The sequence below is a fragment of the Phaethon aethereus genome (genome assembly GCF_964289735.1).
Source record: "Phaethon aethereus genome assembly, chromosome: 2".
Lineage (NCBI taxonomy): Eukaryota > Metazoa > Chordata > Aves > Phaethontiformes > Phaethontidae > Phaethon > Phaethon aethereus.
This window is the reverse complement of record NC_138582.1, coordinates 47,895,854-47,912,756: the sequence shown is the minus strand read 5'-3', so window position 1 is coordinate 47,912,756 and position 16,903 is coordinate 47,895,854. Positions and strand designations below refer to the sequence as shown.

The 16,903-nt window shown below is 37.3% G+C and overlaps 1 protein-coding gene across 1 annotated transcript in view; it reads left to right on the top strand.

The window, feature by feature from the left end:
- Nucleotides 1-16,903, top strand: part of SPIDR (scaffold protein involved in DNA repair) — a gene marked incomplete at its 5' end in the record, with an annotated part of 202,698 nt that overhangs the window by 175,585 nt on the left and 10,210 nt on the right. Inside the window, 5 exons of the mRNA XM_082014805.1 lie at nt 9,117-9,204; nt 11,527-11,670; nt 11,765-11,824; nt 15,418-15,616; nt 16,692-16,844. Of these exons, the coding sequence (XP_081870931.1) occupies nt 9,117-9,204; nt 11,527-11,670; nt 11,765-11,824; nt 15,418-15,616; nt 16,692-16,844 (644 nt within the window). The remainder of the gene's footprint in view (nt 1-9,116; nt 9,205-11,526; nt 11,671-11,764; nt 11,825-15,417; nt 15,617-16,691; nt 16,845-16,903) is intronic.

Below are 16,903 nucleotides of genomic sequence, written 5' to 3'. Positions count from 1 at the left end.
AGTGATATAGTGTTCATATGGGGACCTATATAAATATAATTAGATTGATTCAATTTCCAACTTAATTTATTCGTACAAGCATCCGATCTAGATAAGCCTTTGCTATTAGAATGGCTATGATATTTCTGCTGACACTTTTTTTTCCTGTTGAGAAATGCTGTTTCATCAAAACCAGAATGTTTCATGGAAACATTATCTATTTTGGAGACAACTTTGTTGGGAAGATTTTTTCAGGTCCAGAGGGAGTGAATATTCTCTCTCTCATTCTCATTTCATGAAAACTTTCAGAAAGTCTCATTTTTGTTTCATATTGGAACAAAAACAAATTTCAAAGCCTTGAAATGTTTAGCAAAATGGAATTGTTGTTTTCCAGCCAGCCCTATTCAGTATGCTTTTCTTTTTATGTATTTGCAGTGTTAATTTTCAGATCCTTTGGATTTCAAGCCTACTTGCATTTTTATGGATCTTTAATAACAAACACATCTTCTTATTAAATTATTCTGTTGGCTTTTTTTTCAAGTTACATTTTTTCCAAACAAATTAAATAATGGCTTTGGAATTCTGGATACAAATGAAGTTTTACAACTGGCTGCTGGTGTTTCCAGTACTCTGCCTAGCTAATAAGAGACAGACTTTTTCTAATGTAAATTCTGTTTCAAAGCAGCAGTAACTTACTTCTGGCTATTCTGAGGACGATTAGAAGACACACTGCTGAAAATGCTGGTGGCTCAGCTGGAGCTGTGCTGGTGGTAACCCTGCTAGGAAACATTAAAAGAAAAAGGCTAGTGTAGCTTCGGGGACAGTGCAGTGGTTAAAACGTGATTTCATTGTACAAGATGGGTGGGTGGGGGAATTGTTCAGGGATTTTTTTCCTAATTGTTTTAGCCTAAGTTCTGCTTTATAACTTGTTATTACTTTTAAGTGTTGGGACACGTTTTGTGTCATTCTAGGTGTGATGGAAACCACAGTAAAGCCATAGCTGAAGCGAATATAAGGGAGTACTTATTCACACAGAGCATAATTAGACTGTAGAACTCATTGCCACTGGATAAATGGGTTTCCAGAGCCAGTGGTATATCCAAGCACATGATGGGATATGCCTTGTGAGTGCCCAACCTTGGCTTGCAGCACATGAGTGAATAAGAACTATGTGGTCTGTCCTGCAAGAAAAACTGCTGCAGTTTTTTTTTCTTTTTTTGAGACTGCCAATTACTTTTTGGAAGGAGATGGTTTTTAAACTGTTTGTTTCCTGGAGTCTGACGGTGGCTTTTAAAATGGATAAAAGGGAATAAAATGTAGGAAGTAAGAGGGAAAAATCATGACTCTTTTTTTGTGCCTTTAAAACACATGATCTGGAGAAAGCCAGGAATGGCTAATAAGATCCCATATGTGCATGTTGTCCCACAGTCACATGGATTGTAATCTCTCTTATAGAGACACAGTGCTTTCTCAGTCCCTCCAGGAGACAGAGGAGATTTTAGTTTAACTGATACAGAAGTTCCCAAGCTTTTTGCATCAATGGACCACTGTTATTGTTCAAAAAATTTTCCAGGCCATCATCTATCCTCATCATCAAGTAAAATCACTGTGTAAGCTGAAGTTGCATTTCAAGGACTAAAAGCCTATAATAAAGGGTATTTTACATCCAGGTGAAAACCTGACTGTAAACCTGACTTGATCTTTGGAATGAACCTGTACTGTAAGATGTGCTAAAGAAACTAAACCCATTTCTTCTCCCAATAAGAAAACACTTGTGTTCCAAAAGAAAAGTGGCGTAAGAACTTACACAACCATGTCCTGTCTTGACCAAGATCAACACTGTGTGAAATTAGAATTATTATAATCTCGCATTGAGAGAAACACTGTTAATGTTGAATATTGTTTTTTAATACCATATGCTTTAACAACTATTAGGGTCTTGTGTTAGGTCATTTGAAGGTTTTTCAGTGATTTAGGTGGCTTTCAGAACAAGTCCCATACCCCACATAAAACTGTTGTGGTTTTGGCTGGGATAGGGTTAATTTTCTTCCTAGTAGCTGGTACAGTGCTGTGTTTTGGATTTAGTATGAGAATAACATTGATAACACACTGATGGTTTTAGTTGTTGCTAAATAGTTGCAGTGTTTATACTAAGTCAAGGACTTTTCAGCTTCCCATGCTCTGCCGACAGGGAGGTGCACAAGAAGCTGGGAGGGGGCACAGCCCAGACTAGCCAAAGGGGTATTCCCTACCATATAATGTCATGCCCAGTACATAAACTGGAGTTGGCCGTTGGCTGTTTTTGTATATTCCATTATTATTATTATTATTATTATTATTATTATTATTATTATTATTATTATTTCCTCTTCCTTTTCTGTCCTGTTAAACTGTTTTTATCTCAACCCATAAGTTTTTTTTCTGATGTTCTTCCCCATCCCACCTGGAGCAGGGGAGGCAAGCGAGCGGGCGCCTGGTGCTTAGTTGACGGCTGTGACATAAACATACTCCCCAAAACCATCCCTGCAAGAAATCCTTCCCTTTGTGGTCTGGTAGAGGAAGTGGTGTTTCCCTTTGCAGTCCAGTTTCTGGCAATTCTGTAAGACAGATGGACATGGCTGAGTCACAGCGAAGTTTCCGTGGCTTGTTCAGTGTCTTCTTTCCAGCAGTTCTTCTAGTCTGTTCATGAGGCTGTTGAATAAGGTAGGAACCAGTATTGTAGCAGCTGAATTAGCAGCAGCTATGTGGTTCGGTATCTATTTCTCGACACCTTTTATCTTCATTCATACTTGTCTCCTAGGCCTTTCCTACAACTGTTGCCTGAACTGCACGCTTAGTATCAGCAAAAAAGAAAGATACGGTGGTTTAAAGAAAGAAGACTGAAAAATGTTCATTGATCTGCCGGTGGTGGTGTTGCTTTCTCAGAGGTGTATGTTCTCCCTCTTGTCCTCCCACTACCTCATATGTCAGTCTTATAAATTCAGCCCCTTTAGAAAGAGGAAGTGAGATTTTGACAGTGTACCGCTAGAGGCAGGAATTTTGGTTAAGAATCTGTATGCAGTACAACTAACATGCAACCCCCCTATTTTAATAGATCCCAGGCATGTTTCAGGTGTGTCCGGTATAACCAGTAACTAAATGGATGCGATTAGATGCAGGGACTGAGCACTCACTGAAATGCCTCAGGAGTAAATAACCTATGAATTGCCATAGCCTGCTGCTTCTGACCAGAATCGATGAGCTGGAATAAACTTTGTAGTTAGATATCTGTCTTCATCGACAAAAATATTAATTTTATGTTTTAGCCCTGACTGGAGTTCCACACAGAATAATAATTTGGATTTCGACAATTTGTGTCTTTTCACCTGTTTTGCCAAGCATTGAGTTGTTTTGCTGCTGAGTAGAACAGACCTATTTGCTTCTTCTCTTTATGCTTTCTTATAAAAATATGAAGTTTCTATTCAGCAGAACAGAAAGATGACACCAATTTAAAAATGGAGGGGGGAGGAAGAAATGCTTTAATGTAATACATAATTAATGCAGGGTGTCAGTGTGAATTTTGTCCCTAAATTGAAAAAATACTTAACAAGTTTCAAACGAAGATGCAACTGTTGTATGGATAGTGCTAAAATCCACACTTATGTTGGATAGGGTAAAACACTTCAAAGGATACATCAACTCATAAGGTTTGGCACTTGACCCAACCTTTAATTCATGGCAGGTTGTACTATCTGTTGCATTTTCCTCTAAAGTAAGTAGACTCTGAATATTGAGTTCATCAATGAGCGTTAAGTTCCTGTGAGAAATTTCTGTGTTTTCAAATAAAGTTGGCTTCTGTTGTTTGTCATTTTAAACTTTCAAATGTTAGGCACTGAAATGTGAAATCTCCCTGTATTTGTCTGTAGCTTTGGTCACTATTGAGCCTGAAGGTTTTCTTTCTTCTTTTTTTTTTTCCTTTTTATTTAAATCCCATACTTCTCTGGCCTCTTTCTCTCTCCTTTTTCTTCTACTCTTCACCATATGCTTTCTCTTCTTTTTGCTTTACACTCAGAAGAGAGGACCACCACTAACTGCTATGCAAGAAGGTGTTTCAACTGCTAGACGTTGACAGGAAATGTAATAGTAAGAACTCTCCACAGAACAAGGAAGTCATAACTTCCTTCCTTTGGTTTTCCCTCCTCCAAAAAGACTGCCATCTAAGAGCCACCCACGTCTCTGAGGTTTTGAGGTCCTGAAACACTTCAGTAATTGCTGTGGTTAAAAGTTGAGTTCCATTTAAAGCATAATTTCAGTAATCACATTGAAGTTTTGAATATTCGTGTTACTCTTTTATTATTTTTGATGACTGCTTATGTATCAGAAATTAACTTTTTTTCCCCTGAGTTTTCTTCTCTTTAACAAGTGCAGACGGCTGCTCGTATCTTCAGTGCTTCTGTCATGAATCAATTTAGTAACCAGCACTGGAGAATTACATAGACGTATCCATATTAAATCAAAAGTACTTTTATGTTATCATTTCAGTGTTTTAATGTAGTATGTGTAATGTCAAATGTATTATAGAAAATTGAGTTGTTCAAGTATGTAAATAAATTATTCAACAAAATAATTTCATATATCTAAACAAAACTTAGGGGGAAAAAGCCTGCAACCTGTCCTCCCTGTTTGTATTTTGTCTGAGATGCTGGTTTAGTAGGCTCACTTTTTTACTTTATGCTTTTTTTTGCTTTCATTACTCAAGTCTGAGAAAATACTGTGTTGCATAGCTTGTGCGCTGCAAGATCTCAATAGGTCAATTAAAGGGAGAGCTAGCCTACAGTATCAGCTTTATATTTGGATTGCTTGTCTTTTGCTAGTTGAAACTTATGCAGTCTAGATGATTATTACTGAATTTCTTCTTAGTTTTGAGCAAGGAGAACCTTGAACCTGTGGTATGTTTAGTAAAATTGAAAAATCCCCCAAACCATAAGCTGTAATGTTAAAAGTTGAGTCAGGCATGTCATACACAAAGTTCTTGGACCAGAACTGTAGATGAAACTTCATGCTTATGAGAAATAAACAAAGTCTTCTTATTAAGTTATAAAATAAATTGTCAGATCAGAGTCAGTGAAATACAGTTTGAAAAATCATAATTTGAATGTGCTTGATTTTTGTAGTATAGCTTGTAGTATGAAATGAATGACATTTCCACAGGGCAAGAGTAGATGTGCTGATACTGTAGATAGTGGTTTATCACTTTGCTGGGTGTCCAAATATAACTACAACAGCTTTTCTCTTTATTTGTATGTTCTTATCAAAAATCATAGAGCAAACATGTATAAGCATGTGGGCACATACGAATGTATGCCATCTGACTTCATAGTGAAGGGCAAAAAAAGCCAGGAAGATTAGAAGTGGAAGGTGGCTTGTGTCTCCTGCTGAGCTGTGAAACTGAGAAGGAAGGTGGTTAGGTGAGCAGATGAAAGCAGCTGCTTCTGTACAGGGCAGCACAGTCATCATGTATGGCGAGAACTCTGGGGAGGGAAAATAAATGCGATGTTACTAGTATCACTTGCTATCTTCCAGTAATTTTTCTGCAGACTAGTTTAAGATGATTTGTTAAATAGCTCAGGATTAATTTCTGCACGTTGCATGTATATTTTGCATTTTCTCAGCCATGTATTTAGCCTGTTTAACAGTATTAAATCTTTAAAATTCTCTGACTGCTGTCTGGGTACACAGCAGGCAGTTTGCATTTATAGAACCAAAGTTCAGCAAGGAAAGTTTTAAGTTGAGAGGGATGCCTTTTAAGCACATTGGATAATAAAAAATAATGAAGGACACTAAAAAGAATTATTTTGTGTATTATATGTATACACACACACACATGTGTATCATTATATGTAAGTGAAGCTTGAAGATGTGGCTTTACAGAAGAGTACCTGTATGTAGAGGACTGCCTGTCGTAAGTCCATACTTCTATGGAGTCTATACTATAAAACTCCATTGGAGTTACTGGTGGTCTTACTGTGATAGTGGACATCTACATATTTAATATGGGACAAAAAGATTTTTACCAAACATGGATTTCAGTCTGGCATGGAAAGTAGGAGGCTGAGTGTGTCATTTAGAATCTGATAGATGATTTCTGTCCTCCTTCTGGCATGGATTCAATCTTTTTTTCAAAAAAAAGTTATAGAATATTACAGTGTTACAGTCCTTGTCTCTGACTTAAAAAAAAAGCTTTTCAAAATACTTTACATGTTCTTTTTTTTATCCTTAAGCCTGTTTCCTCTCATTCTTACTCTACTTTTCCTTTTTTAGAAGTCTGTCCTTTTGTGATCAGAATTATTTTTTTTTTTAAGTGACTAGTAATAACACTCATAGAGCAAAATTTTAAAGTTTTTATTTTGTCTTCCATAGCCAGAGAGGCTCTTTGTGCACATGGGAGCTAACCATGTCTCTTCACTGTAGCACAGAGCCAGCTGTTCATCTCTTGTCCTGACTCTATAGCTGAAGAAAGATACACATATTGGATAAAATACACCCATTGTTCAAGTCAGATTGAAGTGGGATTTGAGTGTTGCTTGGCCAATAAAGAGAATGAATTTTATTCTTTCTGTAAGGATAGCGATTTTCTGCAGAGGAGGACACAATGTCTTACCATTTCTCCACTGTCGTTGCCCCCACCTCATTCCCCCTTCTGCTAAGTCGAAGTGTAAAGAGAGAGTTAACTTTCTTGGAGGTGTATAAATGGGTGGAGCAAGAGGGGAGCTCCTCATCAGGGACACTGACGGATACAGTGACAGCTCCAGGAGAGAACTTCCCCTCTGGTAGACAAAGATCCAGGCAGGATGTGATTTGGAACTTGCAAATCCTTCGGGTGGCAAATGTCCCTGTCCTTTGCCTGACTGGTGTCAAATAAAAGGATGGGGCCAAGATGTTCAGGAGACATCCTCTACACAATGCTGCTCCTCTGCCTGTTTGTAAACAAATACTGGCATTTACTAATAATTAAGTGTTTCTAGTTCAAGCAGTAGATGACCTTCTCCAAAAGGACACAAGTAATTGCAGAAACTGTACCATATGTCTTAGCTATTCTGATATGGGGTAGCAAGCTAGAAGAGAGCTAAAGAAGAAGGGATGACTTCATGTCCCTTATGTGTAAACTTAAAAATACAGATGAGGGATCAATGTAAGGTCTGTGAGGAGATGCAATTATATCTGTGCTCCAACAACATAGCTTACTTGCTCTAAGTTGATAAATATGCGATCTCTGGGTACACACACAGAGTTTGCGGTACGTTTGTACCCGTGCTCTGCCCTTGCCCTTGTGCTGCGTCTCGTGTGAGGAAGGCCAGTTGTGTAACTGCCTGGGTTGTACAGGAGGCTATGCTCTCTTTCGGTAATTCTCATTTTTCATGTCCCACTTAGCAAGACCAGTTTGTTCCTCTGGGCAGTGGCCCCCCTGTGACTATAGAGAGGATATCATGCTGCACGATACAAGGCAGAAAATCTCGCCCTGATCAAGGATTCAAGAAGTGGTCCATTTGCTGTAAATACCTAAGAAATGTTGCTTTGTATGTTGTAATGTTCTCACCTTAATGGTTTTTAATAAACAAAACACAAACCAAAAAAACCCCAGCCTCTCAGCTCAGCCTTCGCCTTTTACAGACTCGGTGATGATGCCATGTAAGTCAGGAAGTTCATTTCTGTAAAAGAGCAGCACGTTTGTGTTTCTGGTCTGTTCCTTAGTGTGGAGAACACAACTACAGGTAGCAACATGATCTTTTTAATCTGCCAGCTTGTTGCCTGAATCGTGAGCTATAAGCTTTATTCCACAAGATGTACGCTGAGATTTACATCCATAAAAGTTCTTACAGTGCTGGTCCAAAGGCATCACTGTTAACACCAAAACATAGGTAATACCTGGTGCTTTATGAAAAACATGGGAAGACGTTCACTGCCTAAGACATCCAAAGTCTAAGCACTTAAGGATGCAGAGAAGGGCTAGGGACATATAAGTAAGCTTAAGCAGAACTGAGCTAAAAGCATAATTTTAAAAGGAGAGTCTCTGTGACCCCTTGAAGAGAAGCGGTATTGCAGCGTGCTTCAGTCCTGTACCAGAGTATGCCATTTCCTTCTAAATGGTTAAGTTTAGAAGCTAATATTACTTTTAGCAAGTTTTTGACTTGATTTTTTTAGAGCTGTTTCAGAAATAGTGGCTTTCTTAACTGGAGGAAGAAAGTTGTTGGAGGCAGCGTGGGGTTAAAATCCAGATCTCTGTGCTCCGGCTACACAGAAAGAGAACTAGGACAAGATAACTGGGAGCTTTAACTCAGAAATGCATGCCTCTTCAAGTTGGTTATCTGTAGCTATTTCCCCTCCCTCAGATGGTTTCTTGGCCTCTCCCTCGGATGTTGCTGCCCGTCCAGCAAGGATGCCGTATCAGCCGACAAGGCAGCCACTGAACTGCTGCAAATTACAGCTTCGCTTGCTGAAGCTAAAGAGTCTGAGACATTTACCTTAATGTGCTGGGCTGTTAATTTTATGTTTGTTTCTAAACTAAAAGTGGGAAACTTGCAAAATAAATAAATACAAATTGTAACTCAATGAGCAGCTGTGTAGGAAGGAGACCACCCTCTGCACATGTACATGAGAGGACAAAATCTTGCCTGTTTCTCTGTATCTGATAATCGCTGACTTTCCTGAAAGCAGGTACAATCAATCAGCTGTTAGAGAAAAGCAAGAAATGACAATGTTAGAAGCAAAATTTTTCTTTTTTTTTTTTTTTAATTTATCGGTTAAAATAGTTAAAAGCTATTTTTTTTAAAAGTACTGCTATCTGTGTCCTTCCCAAGCTAGCATTTACCCTGGTTCCCCTGAATTATATCATGTAGCAGGCTGTTCATGGCAAAGGATTAAGTATGACTTGCTCGTCACTGAATGTGATACATCCCTTCCCTCCCTCTCCACCCTGCAGCAGAAATGATGGAGATTTAATTAGACCAAATCAAAACCAGCTTCCAGAAAACAAATATGATTTAAAATTGTTTTTCATAATCATGCAATGGTTTAAATTATATATCTTAGTGAAACTTTTTGATGTAACATATAACACTGGAAAACATTTTAAACCTGATTTTATTGGTCTTTTTAAGGGCAATAGGACTTTTTAGCCTGATAGACAGTCTGTGGCCTCCAGTAGTGCCTGTAAAAGTTCCTGGACAAAGTCGAGACTCTGAAATGGTAAGTTTTGTTATTATGGAAAAGTATTTTTTCACTCACAGCTAGTATTTTTGTTGGTAGTGTAATCATGTTTACTTTGGGAATCAGATTCTCTCCCTCTCTTTAGCTACTGAGTTTTGTTTTACTGGTTCTGGCAACCTCCTTAGGCTAACCTGAAGCACCCTGGATCAGCAGTATCTTTCCAAAATGATGCAATTAGCCCCTTATTAATCCTCTAGAGCTAGAATGGTAGGATGTCCAGACAAATTATTCCTCTCCTCTCCTTGCAGGAGGAAAGAAATATTAGATAGCGTGGAGCCAGCGCAGTGATCTATATACAGGGATATTAACTTGTTCTCTGAAGCTCCTTCCAGCTTTAGATTCGAAAGCACTTTTCTGAAGATTAATTTCTGTGAGAGCAAACTGACTGCTGGAATCAGGTCTCTTACTAGTTAGGATGATTTTGACTGATACTTGTCTCATGTGAAGACAGTCAAAGAAGGAACACAAAAAGAATCTACTAAAAAGTAATGAATGTTTCTGTGATTTTAGGGCGTGGGGAGGTATTAAAATCGATTAAAAATATGTTACTATACATTTGCAAATCTAAAATTGCATCTTTATTTTTCCTTTAATTAGCTTTTGTATTTGAAAAGGAGTTCTGTCATATCAAGTGTCGTTCTGGTAATGCAAGATCATTTGAGAAGCTTTTGGGTAGCCAAGTGCTTGCGCTGTCCTGCTGTTCTAGTATAGGCTGTTCTTTGAGGAAGAAGTTTGTGGCATTAAAAGTTTGTGGCAGAGCCTAGGGAAGTCAATCAGGGTGCAACTTCTAGAAGAGAAAAAGCTGGAAATGTTTCAAAATGAGGGTAAATTAAAGGTGTATATGACTAGTTAATTCTAAAGTCTGACAACCTTTTCTCTGCAGAGTATTTGCGTTGTGCAGGGGTTTATGTTGAAGAATAAAAAGTTCAGACCTTGGTTATATATAAAACCAAGACTGAAACTGAGTGAAACGGCTCGTCTCTCCTTGACTCTCCCTTTCATCTAGACATTTCATAAGTCTCAGAGGAGTTAATTGTTTTGTGCATTAAAATACTGTGGACAACAGAATGGGAATATGCACAGATGGAGCAAAGCTCTTAAATGTTGTTTAGCGTTGTTATGACTTTCATTTGTTCTTCATTTTCTCCATTTTATTAGCAATCTAAAAATCGAGGAAACTTTCCATAATCATGCAATTTACACTTCTGTCATGGATTTGAAATACTAATTCATTCCATAGAGGATCAAGATTTGCATCAAGACCTGCTGCAGGTTTTTGACCGAGTGGAGTTTCTTCAGTTGAGATATATTTTTCTTGATACAAATACTATAGTTTTATGCACAGTTTTATACATAGGTACATAAACAGGCATAAGCCAGCACACCGATAATATTGTTGGGAAGAGATCTGTGGAACTGATTTCCTTTGAGCCATACGTACATTCAAATACCTTCTTTAGTGCTGTCAGAGGCAAACAGAATTTGAGTGGATGTCTTTTGCTTTTTTTTCTCCTTATGCAGATTTTTTGTAATGGGTGCGCAGATGTCTTTAATAGATTCATATTTCTTTTATTAAATGAAATGCAACACTAATTAACAACAAACATCGCTAGAAGAATATTTTACCATATCCGCAATAAAAATTATTTTCTAGCATTGTCTTTTTTTCCCCGAGAAGCCTTTCTAGTTTGGGACCTCTTTAAGTGGCGATTGATAAAGTTGTTATGTCACGGTACTTTTTAAGGGGGAAAGAAAAATCCGGCATAAAGCAAAGAGAGTTGTTCTTGTAGCTGTTGCATTCCTGTTCTTCATTATCTCCTTGTGCTGTCCTGGATTTAATTTGGCAGCTTTAAAAGTTTGTCAGCTGTTTATTATCACAAAAACCCACCCACATGCAAAAGTCCCCAGATCTCAGAAAAGTTACGGATGTTGGAAAAAAAAGAATAATCGGGGCACTCCTACCACGTAATAAAAAAATGCAAAAGCGACAACAAGCACCTTGAAATAGTCACGGTGTTTGCCAAATGTGCCAAATGATGAGATGTTTTTGTGATGAGGCTCAATGTCGGTTCATGGAAAGAATGGTACACACAAGTTGATTTCACTTATAACTTGTGAATGTCAGTTTATTAAGTCAACTTCTACTTCAGAGAGTTGTTGTTATTAACCATGTAATTATGTTTCCCCATTCCTCTTAAAATGTAAATTCTGTGGTTCGTTTTGGCTATTATTATAAAACCCGACTGGCCGAATTAAAGTGCCTTTTTTAAAGTCACATTTCTTTTCCTTACTTTTTAATAGATGACAACTGATCTCCCTCCTCCCAGCTTCTGTTACATTCTTACTGTTCAGTCTGGTGAAATACATGTGGAAGTGGATGAGGAAGAACGGATTTCTAATTTGTACCAGCCACCAGCTGTTCATGGTCTAAAGGAAATTCTTCAGGTAATCTGCTTTACAAATCAGATAACAAATACTTTGTACCACTGGATTTCTTGTATCATGTTTTTCTCATTCCCTGTTTTTGTACTATTTTCAGATCGGTGGTTGTAACAAACGTTGTAGTTTTTGGGCGCGAGTGCTATATCTAAGGCCGCAGGTAATCTTTTCACTTAGCAATGAATTCAACATAAAATCAACTTAATGTTTATGTGAAGAAGCCAGCATTCATCTTGTTTAGGGGAAAACTCAAAATCTTCCTGGATTATCTTCAAGACTTGCATGAGCAGAATTATCATCAGGTCTAAAATGCTTGTGAATGGGTAATATGAACTACATCTCCAGTTTCAATACCACTGAGTCTAGAAAATGAATTATTTCTGAATAAATTGCTATCAGATCAGAAGTAATATTGCACACTGGTAAAGGAGCTCGCAGGACATTCGTTGAGACTCGGTTTATAGCTAAATGCTACCCTTAGATACAGAGCGAGAAGTTCCCAGTCAGCTGACTTTCTGGGGATAGAATTTAACAGATGATGGTTATATAAAAATACAGTTTGGCTCTTTGCATGCAAGTGTGCGGACTATTTTTGTTGACTTCAATAGAAGCCCCTCAGGCAAGTTTGGCTTTTATGGTCCAGTTAGTAGAAAGGAGGAACTCGTAGGTAAATACATCTGCCATCCATACTATGTTGGAAAGCTTATAATTATGTTTTATTTATTTGTTTCTGAATGATGCTACAATTTTATTTCAAAATATTGCTAACTCCCTCAGTAGTTAAAGGAATTTTTTGTTGCTGATTTATTTATTCTTTCCTGGCGACTCGATTCTCAGTACAGCCAGCACTGAATTCTGGTGGAGAATAATTTGCAATTGTCCATCAGCTCCACAAGAAACAAAGTGTGAATCAAAGCATATGAACCAGAAACAAAGAAATTCCAGAACAGCCAGCGAAATAGCTGGAGATGCTTACCGCCAGTGTGAGACATAAATTTAATTTAGGTCTTCCCCATTTGCTTCAAAAGCCAATGAGTTATGATTTGATTTTTAGGCAGAGAGTACTTTTAACCCCTAAGATGAGGGGTATCTCTTGTGTTTTCTCCATGCTAAGTGAGAATTTAACAGAGCATTTGCAAACCTGAAATTAGGGCTAGCTTGCTGGGATCTTTAGGGTGCTAACAGAAAGATGGACACATACATGCGTAAATGTCTATTTTCAAGAAACCTGTTCTATTAAAAAAAAAATAAAATCACAGAATAGTGGTATCCTAGCCAAACATGTTTGTACTCAGGAATGTCTACATCTGAGATGCTATGGGTCATCAGTATGCTTGTGTAGAAGCACTTCATCACTAAATTAGAGAAAAGATGAAGCATGCAGGAACAGATGTGATTTTGAAGAATGGAAAATTGTCTAGCAGAAAGAAAAGGTCCATGATTTCTTCTTGCTACTAGGAGGTTTATTAGCTGGGGTTTTTTGATGGCTATTCACTTACTGAACTGTAACCACTAAATTTTTGTAAGTGAACAACATGAGTGCACATCAGTTTTTTGAAAGTGATGATGGAAAAGCAATAGAAGATGTTCTTCTTCTGCATAACTTCTGGATAACTGCTATAGGAATGTAAAGGTATCTGCCTGCTGCTAGCGTATTGTTTGCCTAGTCCTTCCAGAAGACAGTCACGAACAGCAGCTTGTTTACTGCAGTTGCCTTTGCCAAGAGGACATATCCTTCACATGCAAAATCATCAAGTCATAGTAAGTGAGGAAGGGACTACGATTTGGTTTATCTTGCACATTTATTATTATTAGATAATCTGCTATGTCAGCTAATTCAAATGTACTTTAAAAAAACAGTATTTATTCTGTGTAGCTACAGTATTCTGAGATACTTCATTTGTGTGAAGGAAGAATGGAAATATGCTTTTATTATTACTCAGAATCTGTACTGTGGTACAGAAGGAATATGAGGAAATATATTCCATCTGTGGTTGAGGAGCTGTCCTTCCTTATAACTCAATCCTGCTGCTATTTGTCTGTTGTGTCCTCTCTGTTCTGAACAAATTGTCACACATAGCTAGATGATGATTTTGTACTAACTTGTGATTTTTGCTGTTATTATTCTTTACTTTTTGGATGATTCTTTTGAAAGTCAGCTTTTAATGTGCTAGTAATTCTCATGGGACAGCTGTAAAAATTCTTCCTTTGAAGCTGTCCTAATGCTATCTATGCAGAGGAGCTACTCAAATGTATGTAGATACTAGGCAAAGAAACAACGTCAATGCAATAGGCAGCATATATTGTATTAAGGCATAACCATAATATCTGAGTTACGAATTTTCCCAGTCATTACGTACAATTACTGCATTTGTTCTAAAGAGCTGCTACCATGAACAGAAAGCTAATTTTAGTGTGGCTAACGGTTTCAAGGTTTGAATTCAACCGGAGACAAAAAGTTGGGGTTCTTGTTGCATTACCTTATGCTAGACACATGCAACTTTGAGATTAAAATACTTACATGATATGAGTCTTTCCAATGATTGCAGTATTTTAATTTCATTTAAATGTTTCAAGTATTAATTTTTAATCAGCAGACTAATTAAAAAAGTAACAAGAAATTAAATTAAGAAAGTAATTTAATTTCAGTTAAGTATTTAAAAAATATTAGAATCTTAAAAATTGCAAGTTGCTTGGACTGGCAAATGTGAAATATGCTAAACCCATTTTTTCTAAAGCATGGGAAAATTTACATACACAAACAAATATATAAAAGTTGTGTTTAAAAAAAAAGAAGAAAAGCATGAATCGTGAAATTGTAACCCATCTGATTTTCTCAGAAACCCTGGAATAAGCACTGATGTGTATATAATGTCTGTGTAGTCTGTCTTGTTCATCATCCCAGTGTGAAAAAATTTTAAAACTCTACTGATTTTGTGATAATCATTTTCAGATATGAAGCCTGAGATGAAATGCAGGTGTTTTGTTTGTGACATCAGTAGTTGAGATATAACTTAATTTAGTCATACCATGATATTTTTATACCTGTCTTAGGCAGAAAACTTGCATTGTCATTGCGGAATTCTATGTTTCTTACTTATGAGTTATCTACTTCCCTATTTCTACACATCATTCAAATATTTAGAGCTGTTTCTTCAACTGAAATAAAAATCTCCAGCTTTGTAACTTGCAGTAGCTATTAGCCAAGGACTGGACAGTAGCTATTAACCAAGGACTGGTTGCTCTTGGGAATCAGATAACAGTACGTGGAAAATTTGCTCACATAGGAATAATAGTAGTAGTAGCAGTAGTTTGTTTTTTTTTTTAAAGACAAAAATTATTTAAGCCTTTGTTCATAAAACCAGCCAATTAACTTTTTAATATATTCACACATATTATATAAGTATATAATATATAGTATATATAGTATGTATTTTTAAAAATAAAATATATTTTCATATCCCTTGTACCGCCCAAGTGGGTTATGATAAAGTGTGATAATTGATAGAGGTAAAGCCAAGATTCCAGAGGATCAGCCTCAGAAAGTTAATTTAGAGCTGTTTGGATCTGCAGTAAGGAATAATGAAAAATTCCCATAAAGTTTTGATTCATTACCCTGTATGAGCCCTAAATGTAATATTTCTGTCAGTTTTATTAGTTATTTAAATACGAGGATGTTATTTTAGTCTTTCCTTCTACTAAAAATTAACAACTGCATTCCAATTTTGTATTTTTTTTTTTTTTAAATCGTAGACAAAACACAGTGTTCCTATAAATCAAAGAGAGATTTGGTTGTTTGTGACTGACTCCACATTGCAAAATGTGGTTCATACAATTCCAAAAGTTGTTGCTGTGTCAGTCACTGCATCGTGTGTTCTGAGGACGGAAATCACGGAAGCCCTCAGCGCTGCCTCGCAACTTGTCTTCTTCAAGGATGCGCTGTGGGGAAATGGTAAGCTTTACATGTGGTTTTGAAGCAGTTGGAAATCAAACTGAAGTAGCATCCTCATCTCTGACACTGTGACCTACAGAGTCTTTCATTCTCAGATGAAGATGAGATGTTGCAAGTTTGGGATGAGAAATTTGAAAGAGGTGGTAATTAGAGCTCTCCTGTAAGATTTCTTTTTTATATTTTTGGCTTGATCTCCAAAGTAAATGAGACATTCAGTGATCTTGCTGTACGTCCATCAATATTACTGTCAGTCTTCCCTGATGACTGTTGAATCTAATGAACAGTGTCAACCAAATTTGCTAGCTGACAGAAGACTAACAAATATTAAGAAACTTGGTTTCATTTGTTTTGATATTCTTGCAGAAACTTTTTACTACCTTAACTACCTCTAAAAGGAGCAGAAGAGATGTGCGTGTCCCTAGATACAGAAATTTTACAAATATATATATATATACACACTATACCATCTTAGTTGTGAGCCTTCACCACCATACAGATCATGTAATGATGGTAGTTTGCTTTACATTCATTTTCAGTCGCTCATTTTTGAGGTTCAGTTACGGTTCTGTATGGTGCCTGCATGGGTAGTTCACATCTCACGCCTTCAGTCACTTCCAAAATGTAAGTGGACTGGAAGCACCAACCTGTGTAAATAGCTGTGTGTCCTCAAGCAAAAATCTCTGCTTTGGAGAATAAAGCATTGCATGCACCTACTCTTCGTAATCTTGGAAACAAAGTAAGACCACCTCAAGGAGTGCCCAAGCTTATTACCAGGGAAGAGACGGTAACGCTGTGTTTGCAGGGAGCGTGGTGCAATGCAGTCCGGGTGGAATCAGACTCTCCTCTGCCATGTTTGAATTTTTAAAACATCTTTTTTCCCCGGGAATTGTGAAGTGTAACAAGAGCATGATGTATGTATTGCTGAAAGCAAAATATTTTGTCATTGAGACAACCTGATGGAGTCTATCCATCTGTTTAGTAGCTGGCAGAGATCGTTGTCTTTATTGGCCATGACAATTAACATGGTCACCTTTTTCCTTGTTACTGTACTGAGTTGAAATGTCTTTGTTGGCAGGTAGGATTATTTGTGTTGAACGTACTGTTCTCTTATTACAAAAGCCTCTTTTGTACTCGGCTGCCGGTGCTGACCTCAGTGAGCTGACTGGCCCTGTTAGACTCGATGAGCTGGATTCTACAACACAGGCCAACTCCATTTGTGCTGTAAGAGGTTTGTATGGCCTTTCCTGAAATGAATGCAGTTAATTATTTGTGCTTACTTTAATCTTC